Source organism: Acromyrmex echinatior, chromosome 1 (genome assembly GCF_024713525.1).
Source record: "Acromyrmex echinatior isolate Ae372 chromosome 1, ASM2471352v2, whole genome shotgun sequence".
Taxonomy (NCBI): Eukaryota; Metazoa; Arthropoda; class Insecta; order Hymenoptera; family Formicidae; genus Acromyrmex; species Acromyrmex echinatior.
The window spans coordinates 25,203,821-25,226,541 of NC_141852.1; the positions used below are offsets into that span (position 1 = coordinate 25,203,821).

Here is a 22,721-nt window from a genome sequence, read left to right on the forward strand (position 1 = left end):
AAAAGAAGATAAAAAGTTCTTCAACTATCTTGAGAAATTAGTACTTGATATATAATATATAAAGACAAGTAACAATTTAATTAATACCACTAAGTTCTCTAATGAATTCGGTCTGAAGAAAAATAAAATACATTGCAATAACGAATTACGATCACTGCGTGCCCTTAATTGAACCGTGGTTATTGACTCTTGCGAATCCCCTTTGGGATCACAATAATATTGCATAAGGAGAGGTATGTAATAATGTACTCCAATCTCGTTAATGTAATAACGCACATCATTATATTACAACTTCCACTGCGTTATGAGAGAACTTACGTTTCGGTATCGAGTGCAGCCTCATAGTCCTCCATTGTCTCGTTAGGATCATGTTCGAGATCTGTGCCGGCGCCCTCGTCTTCTCCACCGGTCCCCTCACCACCATCATCACCAACTTCGCCGCTGACTTCGTCCCTTGCCGGCGAACCGCTGCGAGATTTATTTTTCTCCTGTAGAATATAGGAGAGTAGTTATCTAGCCAAGTGATTCGGTCAAAGATAAGTCGGTTGCACAATCAATAACAATAATCTCATACAAAGTATCTATAGTAAAATGCAATGCCCACAGAAGAAAATCTCTCGAGATAGAATAATATTTATTGTAATAAGATATATAGAACATTGTGTTTAAATAATAAAAATTAAGTCCTTATGTTTGATTTAACCAATGAAATTTAATTTAGTCTTAATCATAATTTTATTGATGTAATTGATTTAATTTCTCTGCATTCCAAACATTTCACGCACAATATAGAGTCTATCTGTTAGAAAAAGAAAGTTGTGGGACTAATTAAAGCATTTAGTGACGAACACGAATTACATTCATACGTTAAATAATGCTAAATAAAATATTTATTTTTCGGACTAATTAAATTCTCTAGCTAATATGTATAATTGTTAAGAATCTTTATTTTTAGACCGCATATGTAAGAAACACAATCAATACTAGAAATTTTAAAATGTCTGTTACAGTCGAAACTGGATCTGCATTTAAATAATTCAATCTTGAATTACTAATACACACTATATATGTACTTGCATATATATACCATATTGTAGTCTTTTCGAATTGCGCGCCGAATTGTTTTTCTGGACTTATAAATTAAAACTACTCTAGTAATCGCGAAATAAATTGGCAAGCAATTTTAATAATTTTATGCTACCATTAATTATAAAGATTTAATATGTTGAAACTGTTAATAAATTTATTGCGAAAAATAATACCTCGGCCGGAATTTGAACTCGGATCTCTTGTATTCTGTACGAATGTCCTAAACCATTAGATCACCGAGGCCTTAGTAATATTTTTCGCAATAATGTATAATTATTCACCGATTAATGTCATTATTATTTAAAACTCTCCCTACGAATTGATAACTCATTCGCAAATATTAACATGAAGTATATTACTATACACACACAAATATTTGATTGATGTTATTGTAGAGCAAATTCTCGAGTTAATTATATATCTCGTTAATGTTTCTGTGTAAAGCAAAACCTGTCCATTATTTAAACACCGAGAAAACATTCCTCAGTGTCACTTTCTATACTGAAAAAAAAAAAATTGGCTGCTGCAGCAAATTAGATGGTAACATATGGCATAGCATTTTTAATTGACTGCAACAGTCAATTCAATTTTTTGCAACAATCAATTTTTGGTTGCGTTAGCCTATCCGCATACCAGTATAGGATTTCAATAAGCTAACGCAACCAAAAATTGACTACTGCAATTAAAAATGCTATGCGCCATATTCAGTCAATCTTTTCTTTCAGTGTTATAAAATCGAAAAACCAATGCGATATGAATTGGCAGTAAAAAAAAGTTCGATGCGCGAGTAAGCGATAAACTTTTTTGTTACAATGATTTGATTGTATAGCTCGCGTTGTAACGAAACTACAAACTTCTTTTATTACTTTTAAAAGTGCCGTTGGTAAACAATAACACAATCTGTGTACTCGATTCAAATATCAATTCCACACATATCATCCCATTTTATTCATTAAAAAGAATCACACAATATTGAGAGAAATTACATATTTCTTTATGTGTAACAATCAAAAAAGAATACTTGACACGTACAAATTAGAAAAAAATAGAACTTGCTAAGAAATTATTAGTAATGCAGTGAGATATATGATTCGTTGTATTATAAATGCGAAGTGTGCGTCATACATTAAAGAACTTCGCGCGATCATAATTTTCGTCGTGTAATCAACAGTTTTTCCATAATGTTGTTTGGTTGTAATCCACAAGCATGATTAATCAGCTTTCGAACTTTGCCACTGTGGTTTTAAACTACCTTACAAGTAAAATTGCGTTGCGTCGCATAACTTCGTGAATTGCAACAGCTGCACATTCGACGAAGGAAATCTGACGTTACACAAGTAATTTTCTGGTTTTCGTATATATAACACTCATATTAATTTGACTAGTTCCGCGTCAATATTTAGATCAATTTTAGTTTAGGATAAAATTAGAGTTCGTAATTAATGAAGTTATCATTAAAGATAAATAGGATTCTGGGACACTGTATGTGTTTGATTTTAGACATGTGAAGCGTCTCTTATTATGAAAAGACTATGTGTGTTTCGCAGCTGAATTAATATTATTAGAACGATCAATTTCACATGATAAAATCTTGACCGTATCAAGGAAGAAAATTAAAATAGTTCTTTTTATCGCTCTTTACACGCACGAGCGTTAAAAACGCGATGTTCATTTACTCGCATTCGGGATAGGCATCATCTTGTCGTCATCGACCCTCAGATTTATTCGAGCGGGCTCGCATTATCTGTAATGCGCATCGTAATATCCACCCTCGCAAATGCTTTGCACGCGACGTAAAGACGCGCTTCTCTTCGTGAGAGATGATGCGGTCGCGCGCGAAGCCTGATTGTTTATGGAAATCCGGAAGAAACGGCTCGTTCAAAAGTTACACGATCCTATAATTTTTACAGAAAGACGATGACGTGTATTCAAATTTACTGCTTTCATGTTCTTTTGTGTCAAGGTCTTTCGAGAGACAGCATAATTATATTTCTTCATTAATTTAATGGAAGGATCGAAAAGTGTGTCATTTAATGAAAATAAAGTGCTGTATGAAAAATATTCCAAGATACATTGTGTAACGTTATTATACAAAAACAATAGCAAAAATTGCTATTGCTGAGTACAGGTTTTTGAAAGAATAAATTTTTGTTAATGTAGAACTCGAGCTTTCATTGACAAAATAGGAAGAAGTTAATTTTCTTAATATGATATTTCAACATAAATAAAACGAATTTAACGAAGTATATTGTGTATATATTAAGAATATATCAAGTGTATAATCTCGGCAAAAAGTGGCTGTTATTGGAAATATATATACTTTCCATATAAAAATAAATGTTATATACATATAAAACAGATCAATAAGATCAATATTTATGTTTAACAATATCATTTTTAATTTTATAATTTTTATTTTATTTTAATTATATTTGATAAACATGTCTACTTGTTACTAAAATAATTTTTTATCTAGATTTATAAATCTCTGCCAAATTTTTTATATTACTTTAAAAAAAATACAATATAAAAAATCTGTAATTTTGTTCATAATTTTCTCATTTTGTTAAAAAATGAGAAAATCCTTAAATTCACGTTATGTCTTGTCCTCAAAATCATCGGCAATCTAGTACATTATGTATCTATGTCTTCATATTATTGTATATATATAGTCAAACTCACCTCTTCCTCGGCCTCCTTTTCGATGGCAGTCAGGGACTCGGCATCGGCGAGATTGTCGACAGCGATAGCCAAGAACACGTTCAAGAGGATATCTGCGTTGCTATCTTTGTCAAGGATCAATTAAAATTTATTAAATCAGACCGAATCGATATTACACTTGCGCGAGAAGGAAAGGGACGATTGTTTCGTCGCCGAGTCATCTTTTTCGATAAAGGATACAATTACCGCATATGAAGAGAATAATGAAATAAACACAGGCGAGTACACCGATACCGGCGACGCCACCATAAGCTAGAATCCCGATGTACATCACAGCATTCCAATCCTCACCGGTTAATATCTAGAGATGCAGAGAAGCCGAGCGTTATTTTTAGAACATAGAGGAAAAATAAGAAATTAAATTAAATTTCAGAATCAAATTTCATAATGAATCAGGAATGCAATTTTGCGATTTTATAGTTTTTATGTGTTTGCAACAAGTTTTTTTATGAAATAATTAGATACCTGAAATACGGTGAGTAAACTTTGCCAAAAGCTATCAAAATTATGGCGCGTCTTCTCCTCATTATCACTGAAATTGAATTTTCCACCGAAGACCTATTCAAACGATAAATTTCGAAGAAAAATAATGAAAAGATGTTTGTGTCATTACATCGTTATAGATCATTCGCGCTGTATCTACCTGCATGCCCAGAAGAGCAAAGATTACGATGAAAAGGAAAAGCAGGAGCAACAACGAGGCAATCGATTGTATCGAGTTCAATAAAGAGGCCACTAAATTCGACAGTGATCTCCAATATCTGCAAACAGAAGAATAACGCAACTCACATCTTTCATCGCGCATATTACATTTATCTCTTGCGTTAAAATTTAATTTATATTTCTTTCAAAAATACTGATGTATCGTTTTGTGATGAAATATCGATGGCATAATTTTGTACAGTTTGATAAACTTAATTTATGTCTGTAAGATTTGACTGACTCTCTACTCACTTCGTTACTTTGAATACCCTGAGCAGCCGGACGCAACGAAGTACGGAAACGCCAAGAGGTGGCATTACACGTGTATTTGTAAGTATCATTTCGGTGATCGAACCGATTACGACGAAGCAATCGAAACGATTAAACAACGAGACGAAATAACCCTGCAAAGTAAATTATAATATCTGAAGATTGATAGACATTTTATTTATATTTTTTAAGAGTACTACGTATCTTTCTATGTAACACACACATACACACATATACAGGGATGTTTTCTCTAATTTTCCTCATTTAAAATATCTCCGTTGATTTGGATGATACAGAAAATGATACTTGAAAAAAATTTTTTGCTTATAAATATGTGTCCTTTCCAATCGAACAATTTTTCCCTGTAGTATTTTCCCATATCATCAAAAACAACGGAGATATTTTAAATGATCAAGTTAGAAGAAACACTCTGTATATATATTCACCAATGTAAAAATACATATCAATAATTATAAATAATGAACATTACTTGAATAATGTAATATCAATATTAACCTTTAAACGTCACATGTTAAAAAAATCACGCAGATATCACACGGGGTTAATTGAATCTCAGCATAAAAAAGTGTATACTATTCCTAGAGTTTTTGAAGCATACTTTTGTAATAAATAAATTAATTTTTTTTCATTTTTAATATTTTTTGCTAAAAATTTAGAGTTATACTCTTGAGATAGTATACGATTGAAGATCCCCCAGTGGCATTTAAGGGTTAATTAATTTCGTCATAATTTCAAATTAGCAAAATTGGAAAATGATGTAGCAGTCACTCACCTGAAAGCCTAAACTGTACATTTTTAATATCATCTCCATGGAGAACAGCACAATGAAGAACATGTTCGTGATTTCTAATAATAAAAGAAGAAAAAAGTGCATCACTAAAGGTGCCGGAATGGATTTATAATTAAAGACAAACAGCAGTCGACATTATTTCCACCAAGTAGCAACGCGACAATATTTACCTTGAAAGTGGTCCAACCATTCTGGCTGATCGTAGTGCTCCGTGGCGAGAACGCCAGTATTCAAGAAGACCAGAACTATGATGAGCCAATAGAAGACCTGGGACTTCACAGCCTTTCTACAGGCTCTTCGCATCCGCCTGTTCACTCTGTGAATATTCGTATCACAAAAGAAATATGCATGTAGATTAAACTTCACACTCGCTCGTATACACAAACGTTTAGAGAATCTTCGAACTTCGTCAGACAAACGATGCTTTGATCTTTACTATAACTAACATTTCTCGTGTTACACATACATGTAAAAGCACAACGGTATTTCAGAGAAAGATCTTTCTGAAGTCAATTATTGAGATTTGTCGAAATATCTGTGACGATGGTTATCGCGAAGGGTTATTTGTTTCTTAATACTAAAAGTACCAAATTTCTTATTTACTAAAAGGTCTAAATAAATGAATTACATAATAAACTACATACTATAAAAATTAAGAATGTAATGCAAAATTAAATATAAAGAATATAATTATTGAAAAATTAAAAATTTCAGAATCCTATCTTTTTTTTTTATAGAAATATAATATTAATTTAAAAAATGAAAACGGTTAATAACCGCTCAATACTTTTAATGTTAAAATGAACATTTAAATGGACTTAATTTTGGGAGATGATATTCAATGTCGTATTTACCTTTCTAAATCTCGTTTTTTCTTTTTGTAAACGGACTCTTGTTGGATTCCTTCCTCGTCACCCTCCAATTGGTCTGTGCTTTCTATTTCATTTTGCTGCTTAGCTATTTAATATTAAACTCAATTAATTAGCAACCTTCAACTAGGGAGGAAAAGATATTTCATCATATAAAATTGGATTTGGTATAACAACTTCTCGAATTTATTTTACGCACTCCTATGCGCATTTGCATAAATGCATAATACAAAACATATCGCAATTAGATAAAAATCTATTATTTTATATATATATATATATATATCAAATTATTTTTATTAATAATTAACTTCTGTTTATACAATATCGTATAAAATTTCCAAATTATTTTTAGTTATAGTAACCGAACATTTGATTGAAATTTCATCCCTTTGATAATTATTATTTATAATTCTATCTTCAGTGTACATTTTGATTTTAGAAAATTCTCTCTCCCTTTGTACATAAATACGTACTTTTTCCATCTTGTAACATTTTTGGCTCATCAGTTTCTGGCTCGATGTCCTCAGCTTGCGTTATCCAGTCGAGGTAACCCCTAAGATCGTCTTCGATCTGCTGTTTCTCCCTGAGCTTATGAAAGTCACCGCGCGCCTTTGCCTTCTCTCTCTCCTTAGAAAATTCACTGTACGAAAGCGAGACAAATCCATATACGATTATGCCGCGTCGTGATTAGAGATACGATGTGAGAGACATGTAATTGGAACATTCAAAGGCAATGAAACGGAAATCGAGACACGCGTGAAAAGGGATCTTTATTTGTCCACTTCTTCGATCTCACTCGAACAAGGACAAGTATGATGTAAATACGGCTTTCGTATCGGAAAACATCTAGCGAAATGCTGTCTTCCGACATTCGCGGTCTTTCTTCTTTTATACAAGTAGAACAGACGATCCATGCCACTAAAGATCTAATTATTCTAAGAATAACGCTTCTTGACGACCGCGCGTCTCCATAAAAAGTTTGATATCTTCCGGTGAATTTTGATATATAAAATTTCATATTCTGTTAAGCTAGAGAAAATTTTATTATTTGCATAATTAATCGGCACTGTTTATTCTTTTTATTGAATCTCGAAACATTAAGGAACATATATTTCTAACATTTCGTCGATATTTTGACTTATTTTCGAGCAATCTTTGAAATGTATTTCAAACGTGCATTTTGCGATGTTTCCGATAACGAGAGTGTTTGCGCGTGTGGTATTAAGCGATGGATAAAACGTAAAAAGGGAAGGAAGTTAAATCGCGCTTGTCATCGATATCGTTTTCACACCTCGATTAACCGCGCATCCTTTACCGATACGCAATGGAGTGTGTGCGTGTGTATATGTGATATCAACCTAAGAAAGGGATATTTTTATCTTGATCCCCCTTTCTCCCTCATCAAGGATTGCAAAACTTCCCAAAGATAGATGTTAAAAGCTGCTTCGGCGGATTAAAGCAATCCTCAATCCCAAAACATAATAGGTATAAGTCTTAAGCCGTAAGAAATCAACCAATCGATGACTCTTTTCACATTTAATTCGCAATTGACCTATTGGCTTAATATCTTATTGCTTAAAGCTTATTATACTTGTAATGTTTTGTAACTAAAGAATCACTTAAGCATCGCGGAAATTAAAAATTATTCTATTATATATCAGTAAATATCGCATTTATATATCTGTACATAAAATACATGATGTTTAAAATTTATTATTCTCAATATTTTGTAAAATTAAATTAAACAAATATAAGAACTGTAATCTTTGGACGTAGCTATTCTTTTTGTGACGAATTCTGTCTGTAGAACAAAATTTTTTCCAACACTTACCCGGACAACACACCGAGAATTAGATTCATCACGAAGAAAGCCCCTAGAATGACCATTGAAATGAAGTATATCCATTGCCACGAATTTCCCATCGCATCCTCGATCTACCATATAAATCAAAATTATGAAGAGAATTAGTTTCTCGAAGAATTCTGCTTGATTTTTGTTTATTATTTAAAATCAACGATGTCTGAAAGTTTTACAAAAAAAATATATAGCTAGAATCTTTAATGTATAGGATCAGTGCAAAAATTCGTGCTCGATTTATTATTCAAAGTTTAAACAATTTTGCTGCAATTTTGTTAAAAATAAATGAAATTTAAATTTAAAAAAAAAAAGAATTTCAAAGCTTGAAATCTCTACTTTCGAATGGTTATTATATTTTTTTAATTTATATGAGTTTTGTAATTTTTACATATAGAAAAAAAAACTGCGAACTCAAAAAAATTAAAAATTTTCTTTTCACTTTGTAGGTCTGTAGCGTGCCCAAAAAAAATTTGAGCAAATTTTCGATTGTTTCCTGAAAAAGCTTGAAACTTTCCCTATAAAATCGTTTTTTAAAAATATTTCTACGTTTTTCCTGAGTTGCGAATTAAATGAAATGAATATTTTGCGAATTTTGACTTTGATTGCTCATAACTCTATCAAAACCATTTAAAAAAATTGATTTTTAAATTCTTTCATCAGGTAGAGTAAGATTTATTTTATTTTTAACAAAATAGCAGCTATTTGAAGTTTGAATAATAAATCGGGCACGAACTTTTGCACCGATCCAATATACAAGTATAACGCGAATTAATACAGAAAATCATAATAAAGGGTTTATGTTTTTCTATGTTAATATTTGATTAGATAAGACTATTATATGAACATGATTATTCTGTCAAATAAAACAAAAACACATGATTATTACACGTGCAGTGATTTTACATTATAAAGCACGTCCGTCCAGCCTTCGAGGGTGATGCATTGGAAGACCGTGAGCATGGACAGTCCAAAATTGTCGAAATTTGTAATGCCATAATTAGGGCCCTCCCAAAATTGTTTGCTGCAGTAGTAGGATCCGATCTGATAGCACTGGAAGCCTCCGGAGCCGCATGGTATCGGATCTTCCATTATCTCGTCTGCGATATAAAGATGAACCAAATTTTTAATCCCAACGGGATAACGGCGGTCGCGGAGCGTAATAAGGTCAGCACTCTGCGCTAAAACTTCTAATTGACTCGAGCAAGCGAGCAAGTTTAATGTATCATAATAACACGTTAAAATATTTGCACATTTTTTTACATATATGCAAACGGCTTGAGACTAGTACTTTTCTCCACTAACGCGAAGGCGATGTACTAGCCTGTCTCAGCTTCTCCGATATGTACATAGATCGATTAAAGGAGCTCTATTATTCGTTGCTTTGTTAAACTTTAAATTACGTTAGGTTGATACCGCCAGCATAGCAAAAAAAATCATATCTGTATCTCTTATCAAATTAAAATAATGGATATAATTACTAACTAATTGGCTTCTTTATTAATAGCACATAAGTATAGGACAGAGAAATATCGAAAATACAATTAAAGTACCGATTAATTAATTTTAATTAGTTGAAGTAATTATTTTAATTGATTGTTAAAATGAACGTTGGCTTCTCTGCAATATCCTATGTATCTATATAAAAATAATAGAACATAACATAAATACGAAAAACTATTAATTAATTAATACAAATTAATTCTATATATATATATATATATATATATGGATAGAATATAATTATTCTTAGTTGTTGAAAATAAAATTGAAAAGTTTCTATATATGGACATAAAAACTAGAGATTTTCAGAGCAAGAAAGAAGTTTAGCAAAGGCATTGTGCGAAGTAAACTGTTTTCTTTCTCGTCTCACACACACACACACACACACACACACACACACACACACACACACACTCTCTCTCTCTCTCTCTCTCTCTCTCTCTCGAAGTTTTTGTATTGTCTGAGTCCGACACATTCATACGCTATTTTACATATATTCCTGTGAATCAGTTGTTCATCGCGCAAAAGTAAGTCACACGTGCGCCTCTCACGCTAAGATGGATAAGAACACAGACTCTTGCATAACGCATAACACATAATGCATAAGAAAATAAACCAATCAAAGTCCTTTATTTCCTTTCTTTCCATGAAATAAAGGATTAATTGATTTTCTTATGCTTTATGTATTTTATATGCAAGAGACTGTTCTCCCCGTTTAATAATATTAGGCGTTAGTTTTACGTCTCGTCTCGGTTGAATCATATCTAAAATAGTCGTCCCGGCGTAAAGTGTGTTTCAAGATTTAGCCAGAAGTTCCCCTCGAGATCCTCGCCAGATTCCCTTCCAACTTTTTCCAATTTTTTTTATTCTAATCATCAAAGGGCAAGTCTTAGGAACGTCTGCGAAATGCGTAATAATTTAACGGATTCCGCATTACATCTCATTAATTTTTTATAACTTCTTAATGGATGTGGAATAAATGTAGGTAAATTTCTTCTCTTATTATATATTAAAACATTGTATCAATTTCTTTCACATGAAAAAGTCTCGACGTAATTTAAGTATTATGATTTAAGAATTCATTCATAAATAAGTATTCTATTGTTAAAAAAAAGGAATCATAGTTTTTTTAAAAAGTCACATTATACGAACTGAAATATGTACAAACATGTACTTATTTCCACCGATCATATAAAATCTTGCAAAAGATAAACATTAATTTCAGGAGAAAATTTTAGCTTAAATTTCATGAAAAATTTAACAGAATCCTAATGCATAATTAATTTCTAATGATGTATTAAAAAAATTAATTGTAAAATAATATTAGGAAAATACAAAATTGTATTTCTTTAAAGCTCTAAGCTTCAAAAGAATTCAGAGTATAATAAAAATAAAGAACATCGATTCGCGATTGCCGTCATGAGAACGTTGTTACATTATTTATTAAACTTATGTATATTAAAAAAATTCTGAACACGCACTTACCGGTTATGTTGTGCCGGCACGTTTTGTGCATTTTCCCGGAGAATAGTTCGAGGCCGATGATGGCGTAAATGATGATGACGAAGAGAACTAATAAAGCAATATGCAAAAGTGGTACCATCGCCCTCAAAATGGAGTTTAGGACCACCTGAAGACCTAATGCAAATAAATTTATTTTTATCAATTATGCAATATTCTTATTAATTCTCTAACAACTGAAACACTTTTCGATTTTGAACAAAAGAATTAATGGTTTTATTAACATTTTATTCACAAATTTGTATCTAAATTTTGTTAATTTTTAATATGATCTCTAGAGATCAAAAAGAACTTTCTTTATTTATTATTTGCACATAAAATTATTCACATTAATATTTTGATCGGAAAATCTTACTTGGAACACCGGAAACCAGCCTAAGAGGACGTAAAACACGAAACGCTCTTAAGGCCTTGACGTCGAAACCCTCCTTCATAAGTAACATCAACACCGTGCTTATCATTCTGTAAAGAGGAATGCAAAAAATATTTTCTATGCAACAGAGGATTAATGACTTGACGATAAAATGAAGACTTGATAATGAAGGTTGCGAAAGTCATTTTCCCAGAACGTAATTTGTTCCTGAAGAAAGGAGTTTTATGTGCCAAGGCTAATAGCACCATAAACACTGTGTGGCAGCATTTACAAGAACATTTACGAGGCATAAAATAGGGAAGATAGAAGAGAAAAAGAAAATTTTTCCTCAACAAATGAGATTCATTGAAAAAGGCAAAATAGCTTTTTAGCATCTTTTTGTTCTCGGCATGTGCAATCTTTCTTGTCACGCCTTTAAATTACAATTTTCGTGCGGACGTTCGACGTACGTGACGTTGTCGTAAACGAGCTAAGGGTGAACAGTCAACCGGAAAGAAACGATTGTATCGGATGAGACATTTTCAAATGTTACCAGTGCAGCGGCTGCATTTTCTTCGTGCATTAAGCATTATGTCATTTGAATAATGGCCCCCGTGTAATGATCGATTCGATAAGGGAAGAGAATAGATGTGCTGCACGTTTTCCTATGGGACATTAAGACGAATCGATTCGCCGTGTCGTTAACTGAAAACGATAAAGCTATCAGACGGCAAGTCGGATATACGCGAAATGTTCGCCTCCGAAACAGGTAGTTACGCCTGTCGATTCGAATCCACCGTATCTGAGATCAATTTTGCGAACAATCCGCGCGTTTGCTGCGGAAATAAATTCACATCGCGGATCATTAACCGGGAAAACAGCAGGGGGGTTGGCCGATATACTCTGTTTGTCGAACTTATCGATGTTTTACGCCCTGCATCTGCAAGGTTCTTTCGTCTCTTTATCCTATGAAAATCGATGATTGTAAGTAAATAAGATATCATTATTTACATTTTATATATATATATACATATTATGCTACGTATCGTGACAGTAATAATTGAGTAAAGGCATATCAAGACTGAGTACCTTGTACAGTACTGTTCTATTTGCGTGGCAAGGAATGTTGCAATTACGTTTAATGATTTTTCATGCTTCTTACTCGCAAAGTTATCGGGAAATAAATGGAATCAAATATCTTTTATTTAACGAAGCGTCGAAAGAACACGTTTGGATTGGAAAAATTGTTGTTATATAAAAGTAACTAATTATAATTACAATTATTTAAAAAATAACAAGTCGTTACTTTTCAATTAGATTTCTGTTAATTTTTTGTAATTTTTTGCATTGCTTTAAATATAAGACATAAGACACTTACATATTTTTAGCATTAATAATTTATACTAAACATTCGATTATATTCTGTATTATTTATAAGAAATTAATATATATACTTTTTGAATCAATATTATAAGATCAATATTAAGATGTGTTCACATATTAAAAGAGTATATCCTATAGTTTTATTTTTAATGCAGACACTTATACAGTGTGATGATTAGTAGGGATAAAGTAATTAAAGGAGATAATAATTAAAGGAGATTTCAATCACAAGAAATAATCACCGAATACTTAATTTTCATCAGTCTATGTGTGTTGAATAATTTAAAATAACTGTAAAAATTACTTTAATTAAATTATATATTGCTAGTTAGAAAAAAATATAACTTAAGTTACAATTATTGAAAAAGTAACTGTAATTATAACTCTGTTACAAGTAATCAACCCTGAAAATTACTGTTATTATTTTTGAGAAAGCAATGCGTACTTTGTAAAATTAATAAATATCGCTCATATTCAATTACAAATGTAAATCCCACGTGTAGAATCAATTCAAATTATTAATTGCGGTGAGAATTATCAGCGCTCGATCACATGAAAAAGGGCAGACCTGTTAGGACATTATCGACTTAAGCGGCACTCGTAAAATTTCAATTCCCGATCCGCTGTTATATCCGACTGAATTTAATTTACACATGAGCCGTGACATTATGTCGATCGATCGACCATACGTGCGTGGGATTATTTTGCTAATTTCCCATATATGACATAATAAAGCTAGTCATTTCGTCTCACTATGAAGAAAGGGATTTTCAGGTGATATTTTCTTCCTTCCGGTGCCGCCGTCTTCGCTCTCATTCGGCGCGCCGTCAATTTCACTTTATTTACGCTTCGCGAAATACACGTTCGGATCAATTGGTTCGTAAAGCTTAAATCAATTTTATTTCTTCAGACGTTCTCGTGCGTACTCGCATTTTTATGAAATAAATATGACGTGCAGCTTTTTTTTTTGTTTGTATCGCGAGTCTCATATTTTTGTCAACTCTTTTAAATATTTTAATATACGCGAAAATATAAAAATATAATAACTTCATAAAAAATAACTTTGTTTAAGTGCGTTTAGTATAATCAATACATATAACAGAGTGAGTGCAAAACCACTTTATTATTTATGATCTTGTAATTTCTATAAATATTTTAGCACTATTGATAAAAGCATTTTAAGCACAATAAATACTGCCGATATTCTTCATTACGTTTTTTATAAAATATGCAATTGTTCTGTGTAGAATTATGTTTATTTCTATTGAAAATTTATATAAAATATAATTCTGTTTATTTTTTTATTGAAAATATATATTAAATGTAATTCTATTAAAAGTGTATATTAGATTTTATAAAAGTAACTTGATCATCGGTATATCTGTGATAAGCGAACGCCAAACTCGAGTTGCACTACTTGTCGCTGCACCTTACCGTTCGTCGCACGTCATTGACAGTATGTGCACTGAAAAGACATCACTAGGTGCAAACTATCCACTATCAAAGTATATGATCGCCATGCATTATCGATTACGTCGGCATTGGTCCAATTAATTTGCTATCGAGATAGGTTGTTAGATGCTATCTTCGTCGACACTTGCCCATCGGCCATCGAATTCGGGGAAAAATGAGCTTATTATAAAATAACGTTGGAAGTATTATTGGATATTATAGTGTCACAAAGACGTTATTTTTAAGCAATGTTTATCAATCTATAGAAAATTAAAATTGAAATATAGATAAATTTATGGAGAAATTTGCGTGTGTGACTACACCCTCAGGGTGGTTTATCTCCCTCCAAAAATTTAGCAGTGAAGAAGGAAAGAAATTGTATATTTAATTTCATTCTAATAATTTAATTTTAACAGATTCAATTAATGTACTGTAAAAATCGCTCAAAGAAGGATTAGATCTATTTATAAGCAGGAGGGGAAGTAAACGTAGATTTTCAAGGTTAATGTACTCACCCGATCACGACTATCGTGAAATCCAGCAAGTTCCAGCCATTACGGAGGTAAGCTCCTGGATGCGCGACGAAGCCGTAAGCTATGATCTTCATCACGCACTCCACCGTAAAAATCACAAGAAAAACGTACTCTATCTTCTCCTGTAACACCAGAGGAAAAATCGTCGTGAAAAATATGAAGGGAGGTGCACTGGCGTAGATCGATTGCCTCTAAAAGAACCTTTGAGGAAAGTTACAAATAGAAAGGCCTCTCTTGTTGCCGTCTTAACGTCGGAAAGAGGCCACTTTGATTGATAAGCGTCAAGCGATAAGACACCTTCGCAATTTTGACTCTGCGACATGTCGGTTCGGCGTCAACCGAGGGTGGCAATTAAAACAAGCGGTGAAAACAAATGACAACGGGCTGCAATTAAAAACGCACGAGACCAAGGAAACAATATTTCGCGCGCACGTACACGAACGTCTTCGTTAAACATTTAAAGCACGAGCGTTGCGGTTGCAGTTGGATTACGGCGAGTTACGACAAGAACATGATCATCGTTAATCGTTCGGGAAAAGGGGTGTCAACTAGCGTCGATATTTTTTTCAGGAACTTGGGTACAGTAATTTTTCACTCGCAATTCGAATTTGCGTAACCTGTTGCTTTCTTTTTTCTTTAAAAATCTCTTATCCCCCGTGCTTGCAGAATTAAGTAGCAAAAACTTTAGTAAAACCCTTTTCAAAATTTCGGAACTTTGACTAACTCATTACATGGCGTCACAAAATTAATTAATTACAATGTCAGCTGTACAAAATTGTATATCATTTTGGAACTTCTTTTACCTCCCTTACCTCCCATATATTTCTTTTCTTATGCTCGATTATGATGATCGATTATGATGAAGGATTAATAAAATTTTATAATCGCTCGACTCAAAAAAGTTTATTGTAATTTTATTGAATATATGAGTTCTGTAAAGCAGAGAGTAATGTAAACAGAACATAAAGAATGCAATAATATACTTTAAGTGAAAACAAGAGAAAACGCAAAGCAGATGTATTTTATAAAATACATTGACGAATGTAGGACTAACTTTTCGATCTCAAAAGTTTCTCATTAGCATAACTCGTCGACAGTAGTATCAGTAACATCGTCGGCCATCGCGCAAAAGGGTTAATCGACGCATGGTGTTGTGGTTGCAGCGGGCAGAGGGTAAGGATGGTACAGGCCTTGGTGAGAAAAACAGGCGAAACAAAAGGAAGAAGCGATGGGTTAAAAATAAGGCTGAAGTGCACTCGCTCGTACACATCAGAGGTAGGAAAAAAAGCTGCTACGCGGAGAAGGCGCGCAGAGATGGTGGATGTTAAAAGGGAAGTTGAAAGGCGCGAATGCGGCCACAGAGAGGATACAAACCCTTTCTGTCTCCCTTTTTCTTCTCTCGCGCCACATCCATTAAGTTTAATTTCCGAAATCGATCGATTATTGGTCCGTTGAAATAAGCTCAAGAGCGCATTATATTGCCGGCTGCCCGTGTTGCTCACCGATGTGTGACACGTGGGCGCCATTACATCACTTTGAAGATGTAAAGTAATATAAAGTAAAATATGAGGAACCGAAAGTTTTTTTTTCGGTTGGTCTTCTCATATATTTTATCAAATACTTGCTTTATTACGAATTTAGCCTCAAGAGCGTAAACATTATTTAGCACTTTGAATGAATTCACGACGTGACTTTTCGAGGATTTGCTTTCATCAGATTTCAACTTTATAATTTTCTTTTACTGAAATATATACATACCACTTGTTATTTTATTGAGGTCTTTTCGTAAATTTAATGAAAATAAAAATAATTCACAAGTATATTTTCGAGAAAAAATGAAAAAAAATTGAAACATTAATACAGTTATATTTTTTTATCTATTTTTTCATCTATCATTCATCAGCTTCATTCTCTAAAATTCGTTTCTCATGAACATGAATTAAGTCTTTAATTAATTGTCTATCTCTTCTTCGAATTATACTTTCATATACATTTCATTATAACGATAGTACTTTTCATTAGAAAATGCATTGTAGTATACTTATATATCGTACAGTTTTCTACTTGGTCACACGAGGATTAACACATATGTCTGCAATATGAGCGAAATATGAGAAGAGCAGGTAGTAAGTCTAGGAAGGTAGATGTTACGCTAGTGTACTTGCCGAATAATAGATTCGTCACTGGATATTAAATGACAGATTGCATTCGACTAACAAATATTTTATTGCCTATAAGAGATTAAACTATTCGATTTGCTGCATGTAATTTTGCTACATTGCATATAGTAATTAATATACTTGTAAAAAGAAAAATTTTCGGCACTTCATATTCCTTAAATCATAATAATTTTATAAATATGATCAATCAATTGCTTATTTCGTGAAAATTATTATAATAAAAAGATAATGTTTGCTGGAAACACCAAATGCTATTTTGCATTATTTTAAATTTAACACATGAATTAACGCAGACCGAATTATAAAAAATTTAAATTTTCTTTGTCTAAAAGATAATAGATATTCATAAAAATATTTACAATACGCTCATGATGCATACAATTGCACGCATTGCAAATTTCTGATATAGTTTTCTAATATAATCTTGGGCGATAAAAGATATCGAAGTTTTATCTCGATTAAGTCGCGCAAAGAAAAGTTTTTAAAGAAATAAAAATCGAACTTAAGATTTGCAAGAGTTTTTAGAGTTTGCGAATAAATTCGAATCTTTTCCCGGAGGCGTTGTTCTTTGTTTCCCATTTCTCCGGAGATGCTAAAAGAGTGACATCGGATAGAAAAAAAGCGTGAAAAATAGATTAATTAAATATATATATATATATATATATATATATATATATATAAAATTCTATAAAATTTCAGTACGATAAATATCTACAAACAATTTTTCCGAAAGAAATTTGATCTGCTTATAATTATTATGAGTTTGAGTGACATATTTTGCATGCAACATGTTATCTCGGATATAATATCGTTTATTATTTACTCTAATTTCAAAACACTTTTTATATTTTCTACTTCACCATTTTGTAAGTAGAATTCACAATCCCGATAAAAAAAGGGATAAAATCTCTTTCTTAAATTAACAGATTTGAAAAATCAATATTTTTACGTTCTATTATTAACAACCATTAAGCTGTCATAATTGATTTTGCGTTTACACAATTAGCTTTCCGCAAATTTCCCGTTGGCCTAATCTCAGCAAAGTTTCCTCCCGGTATTAATTAGCGCAAGGAATGTCCTTTGAGTGACGTAAAACGAAGTCACACCCTTTGGCAAGGCACGACAAGGCGCGATCCCTTTAGCACGTGCATAATATGACGCAAAACTGAATTTCGAGTTGTTATCGAGTAGCCTCTCTGTGCACACAGGCGAATGGATAATCCCTACATATAAGTTCAATAGAGGTTTGAACCAAAGAAGTCTTATCTCCGTGAATGAGCTCGAGTGCAGTTTCCGAATATCCGAAATTACAAATGACTTTTGAAATGTCCGACGCCGCGGGGAATAGAATCATCTCAATTGATTCTCACGCTAAAGCGGCCTACATGTGAATTTTCCGATTATAGTGCGCCGGGGCAGCATACACGCCGATGTTGAGCAAGATTGAACAATTATTGAACTTTCAGCTCGAATAAGTTTCATGCCACCAACCCTACATGCCGTCTCGGAATCGATAATTCGATAGAGGTTCGTGTGGTTCGTTGAACGGAACCACCACTCTTATTGTTGTAGGAGGCACTTCGATTTAGTCAGACACACATACGCTTGCGCATATATATGTCATAATCAGTAAAATTGCTTTATTTCACATTCGACGAAGTCGCACAAAGGGATTCCCGGTGGTGCCATTCATAACGAGATGATTGCTATTCGCTCACGATTATTTTTAGTCCTTTTCAAAATTTCTATTTTTGTATATATAGATGTTAAAAAATAATGTACAGTACATAGCATTATCAAATTTGCTTTTATTAAGAAAATAAATTATGTTATTCTTTCTATATATAGAGAGAGAAAATGATATCATTTGTAAAGTAATATAACTCGAAATATCACCAACAGTTTATATTTTTCTTGACTAACTAAAATAATTAAATTCGAAATAGACAATTTTTTTCTTCAAACTTTAATTACCAAAATTTCTTAATTCTACAAATTGAGAATTCATTCATAAGGGTTTAAGTAAATATAATTCAACTTGAAAGATTGGGACTAGCAAAATCTATTATTAATATTATACAATACTATTAATTAAATTAAAAATATCAAACAGTATGTGCAAGGATTTCTAATGAGGATGGCCATAAACAAATTGATAATGTAATAAGCTAAAGAAAATTGCAACTGTTTATGATGCATTGTAATTTTTATGTAAACCATTGAAGATGATCATATTAAAATGATCGAAACGTTTAGAAATTAATTATTTTGATTAATAGTATTATATATTAGCATAGTAGAGATTCTTAATTCTAAATATTCTTTGTAGAAAACTCTCCTTTTAATTTACAAAAACGACACAATTCAAAAATGTGCCGCTCTTGTAAAAGTATTGCATTGTAGTTTCTTTAAAAACCTTAAGAGAACGACACAAATGTTATTTACAGATTATGAAATAAAGTTAGTTTACTTTTGATGATTGGTAGAGTAATTATTATCTAACTCATTCATGATAATTCCAACATCACTTTCGAGTTGTGTCACTTTTGAAGTAAGGAAGCGGTATAATTTTATATAGACATTTAAACTTAAATGGCTGAATAATTAAAGAACAATATAATTAAGCGCAAGTGTACTAAATACTCACCAAATATTGGTTGGTCAGATTAGAATCGCTACAAGGATACGGCGTATAAACAGCCAACGCGACGCAGTTTGCAAATATCGTCATAAGGATGAGATATTCAAAGGCTCTGCAGAATGATATTGATAAAACCAAGTTAATTAAGGAAACTAATAAAGGTTGGTCATTCGTGCATTAACCCTTTTGTTGCAGATTGTGTCGCCAATATTGACTTTAATATCAACATCATACTGAATATGAAATTAGGGTCAATCTGAAGAAGAGCAGTTTAATATCAACCGCATTATTAATGTCGAGTTCGCAAATATCGTTGATATCGGTTCGGACGTAATTTCTGAACTTTGATATTAATTCTCCGTCATCGGGAGTCATCCGGTAACTATCTTGTTAATTGCTAAAGAAGTATACGAGAGCAAAAGGATACTTCCACTCGACGACTTTGATGCACAGCTTCCTAACAGGGTTCGTAAGGGCCAGACAGAAGAGCGCCCGAACGGGTCTATCAGGTGGCGGTTTGGCCCCCCGTCTGACGGGCTTCTTCTGGGCCGATTTAGAGACAGCGCCAGCAGCCCCGGGGCCCATCTGCGATGGCGGCGGCTGCATGTTCGCCAACTGCGTCGCATCCATCGCACCACCGACGTTAGGTTGCTGGCCGGCGTTGGGGGGGATCGCGATGTAGGGGGTCGCGGAAATCGGCTGGGCCCCCGGCAGCCGAGCAGGTGGGCCCAAGACCGAGCCCCCATCCCCCCCCGCGCTCATCGGTCGCTGGTGTCGAGCTCCGTGCTTCCTGTGCTACGACGATGATCACACGTTCTTCTTTTTCTCCTACGACGCTCCAGGGATTGGTGCCTAGCCACGCAGATGGCGGCGATCGACGCCGATCGACGCGGTGTCTCAGAGACGCACCACCACGCGCTGCAGCTCGCCGGCATGCTACGGCACTGGGCTGCTATGAAGCTCCTTCCGTGACCTGCAACAAAAGGTCGGGGTTCATGAGAGGGTATGATACAGAGGAAAAAGAGAGAAAGAGAGAGAGAGAGAGAGAGAGAGAGAGAGACTCTTTCGATTGTAACGGTCGATCGCGAGTACATCGCGATGAGTATTCTATAAATTGTAATTATTCATAAGCTAATGCCGCGATACATTCACAAGCACGAGTTAATGTGCACTCCAACGAAAACATTCTCGAAACGCACGCATAAATACCAATACTCTCGAAGATGTAATATTTAATTTTGAGTTCATATTACAATGAAAATAATTTTAGCGTTTGCATGTAAGTGGAGGAGGATGAATTGCGCGAGCCACTTTATTGTATTACTTTACAAATCAGTTGATAATTATTTATTATACAATTATCTTTTGTGCATTGTGCCTTTATAAATACAATTACATTATATCTTTTTAAATACACGTTACAAATACAAATTGCATCACAAATAATAAATTAAATCGACGCCTTTATTCAACTTTCGCTTTAGAAAAAAGATTTAGAAAATAGATAAAGATTTCGCTTTATATTAAATATATAATATAAAATAGAATTTTGGATGAAACGTAATGCAATACAAAAAAAAAATAGATTAGATATTATATAGAAAAGGGAGGGAAAATCAGCAGACTCAGCAGATACGGAAAGTAGATGTTTCAATGCGTTCTACCGGGGAAAAAAACAGGATATTCCAAGTAATTCGAGAATCCATCAGTCTCAAACGACGCAATTATACCTTTGACGTTACAAATCCGCCAACAGAGGCAACGTGTACAATGCATTGAGGGTCGTGCAGCTTTCTCCTCCGATCCAGGAAGGATAATATATAGTGGCGCGGGCTTTCGATTGCGCCATGGATGCAATAAAAAGATAACGGTGCTACCGAATGAAAAGAACTCGATTATTTCGGGTGCAGCCTTCCTACCGATCTTGGCGCTACCTATCAGTAGCGCGGTATTCTCTGCAGAAAATGGTCATTTATTTCTTTCATTGGCGAGCAACGTTGAGCCGAAAATTTGTTACGTTAATGGAATAATAAGATTAATTCACCTGAGAAATTCACGCGATTATATCTTCGGTTTTCATATTTTCCCAAACAATAGAAAGATTATTTCATTCCGCGCTCTTATTCATTAATTAAAGATATTTTATATCTCAGCAACAAATTGATCATAAATCCTTTTTGGATCACAATTAAATCCTGAACTATTCTTAACTCTCACGGTCCTCATATTATTGATTGTACAACGAAGATGCAACGGGAGATAAGTCATTCACATGAGACAAACACGATTACGGTGAAAAATTGCGGGACACATTATCTAAAGGCACATTTATTTCACCCTTTTCAAGTTTCTCTACCGGAATCGGTAAATCCTCACATAAATTGGACGCAGATCGTGGTAACACGACAATTATTCGCGATGGAAATCAATAGATAACACTATAATAGTATCGTTCGCGTTACGGTACGGACGGTCGATGCTTTCCTGACCTTCCGTAATCCCCGCTATCGTGGGGAACAATAAATGGTTCGTCGATGGGAACCACTATTACGGTGGACAATTCTTCGCGATTTAACAAACGCATTGGCTTTTCGAACAATTTTCTTGCCGCGGAACGCAAAAGCTGCATTTGAAAATCATCTTGATCGATTCGACTAATTCGTTCTGTAAATCCGTGGCTCTCCATCGATTGTAACGCTAATCCGTGCCGCGCGAAAAACACAATGGCCCTTTGAAACCAAGTCTCTGATAGGATAATTCTGGAATAGATGGCCACCTCTTTCGGTATCGATGTGGCCACGTTAAAATATTTGCTTAAAATCCTTGTAAACGATCA

General features: G+C 33.5%; 1 protein-coding gene across 5 annotated transcripts in view; it reads right to left on the minus strand.

Annotated features, from left to right (window-relative positions):
- The window catches only part of Ca-alpha1D (Ca[2+]-channel protein alpha[[1]] subunit D), a 71,239-nt gene that overhangs the window by 32,422 nt on the left and 16,096 nt on the right, over positions 1-22,721 (minus strand). For all 5 annotated transcript variants that reach the window (XM_087413988.1, XM_087413990.1, XM_011052894.2 and 2 more), the window contains exons 2-18: positions 20,313-20,858; positions 19,892-19,997; positions 15,047-15,186; positions 11,700-11,806; positions 11,309-11,461; positions 9,227-9,420; positions 8,297-8,400; positions 6,939-7,105; positions 6,448-6,550; positions 5,764-5,909; positions 5,576-5,649; positions 4,765-4,916; positions 4,454-4,571; positions 4,276-4,368; positions 3,991-4,111; positions 3,772-3,863; positions 319-488 (exon numbers count right to left, since the gene is read on the minus strand). In XM_087413988.1, coding sequence (XP_087270114.1) covers positions 319-488; positions 3,772-3,863; positions 3,991-4,111; positions 4,276-4,368; positions 4,454-4,571; positions 4,765-4,916; positions 5,576-5,649; positions 5,764-5,909; positions 6,448-6,550; positions 6,939-7,105; positions 8,297-8,400; positions 9,227-9,420; positions 11,309-11,461; positions 11,700-11,806; positions 15,047-15,186; positions 19,892-19,997; positions 20,313-20,647 — 2,375 coding nt within the window. In that variant the 5' untranslated portion in view covers positions 20,648-20,858. The remainder of the gene's footprint in view (positions 1-318; positions 489-3,771; positions 3,864-3,990; positions 4,112-4,275; positions 4,369-4,453; positions 4,572-4,764; positions 4,917-5,575; positions 5,650-5,763; positions 5,910-6,447; positions 6,551-6,938; positions 7,106-8,296; positions 8,401-9,226; positions 9,421-11,308; positions 11,462-11,699; positions 11,807-15,046; positions 15,187-19,891; positions 19,998-20,312; positions 20,859-22,721) is intronic.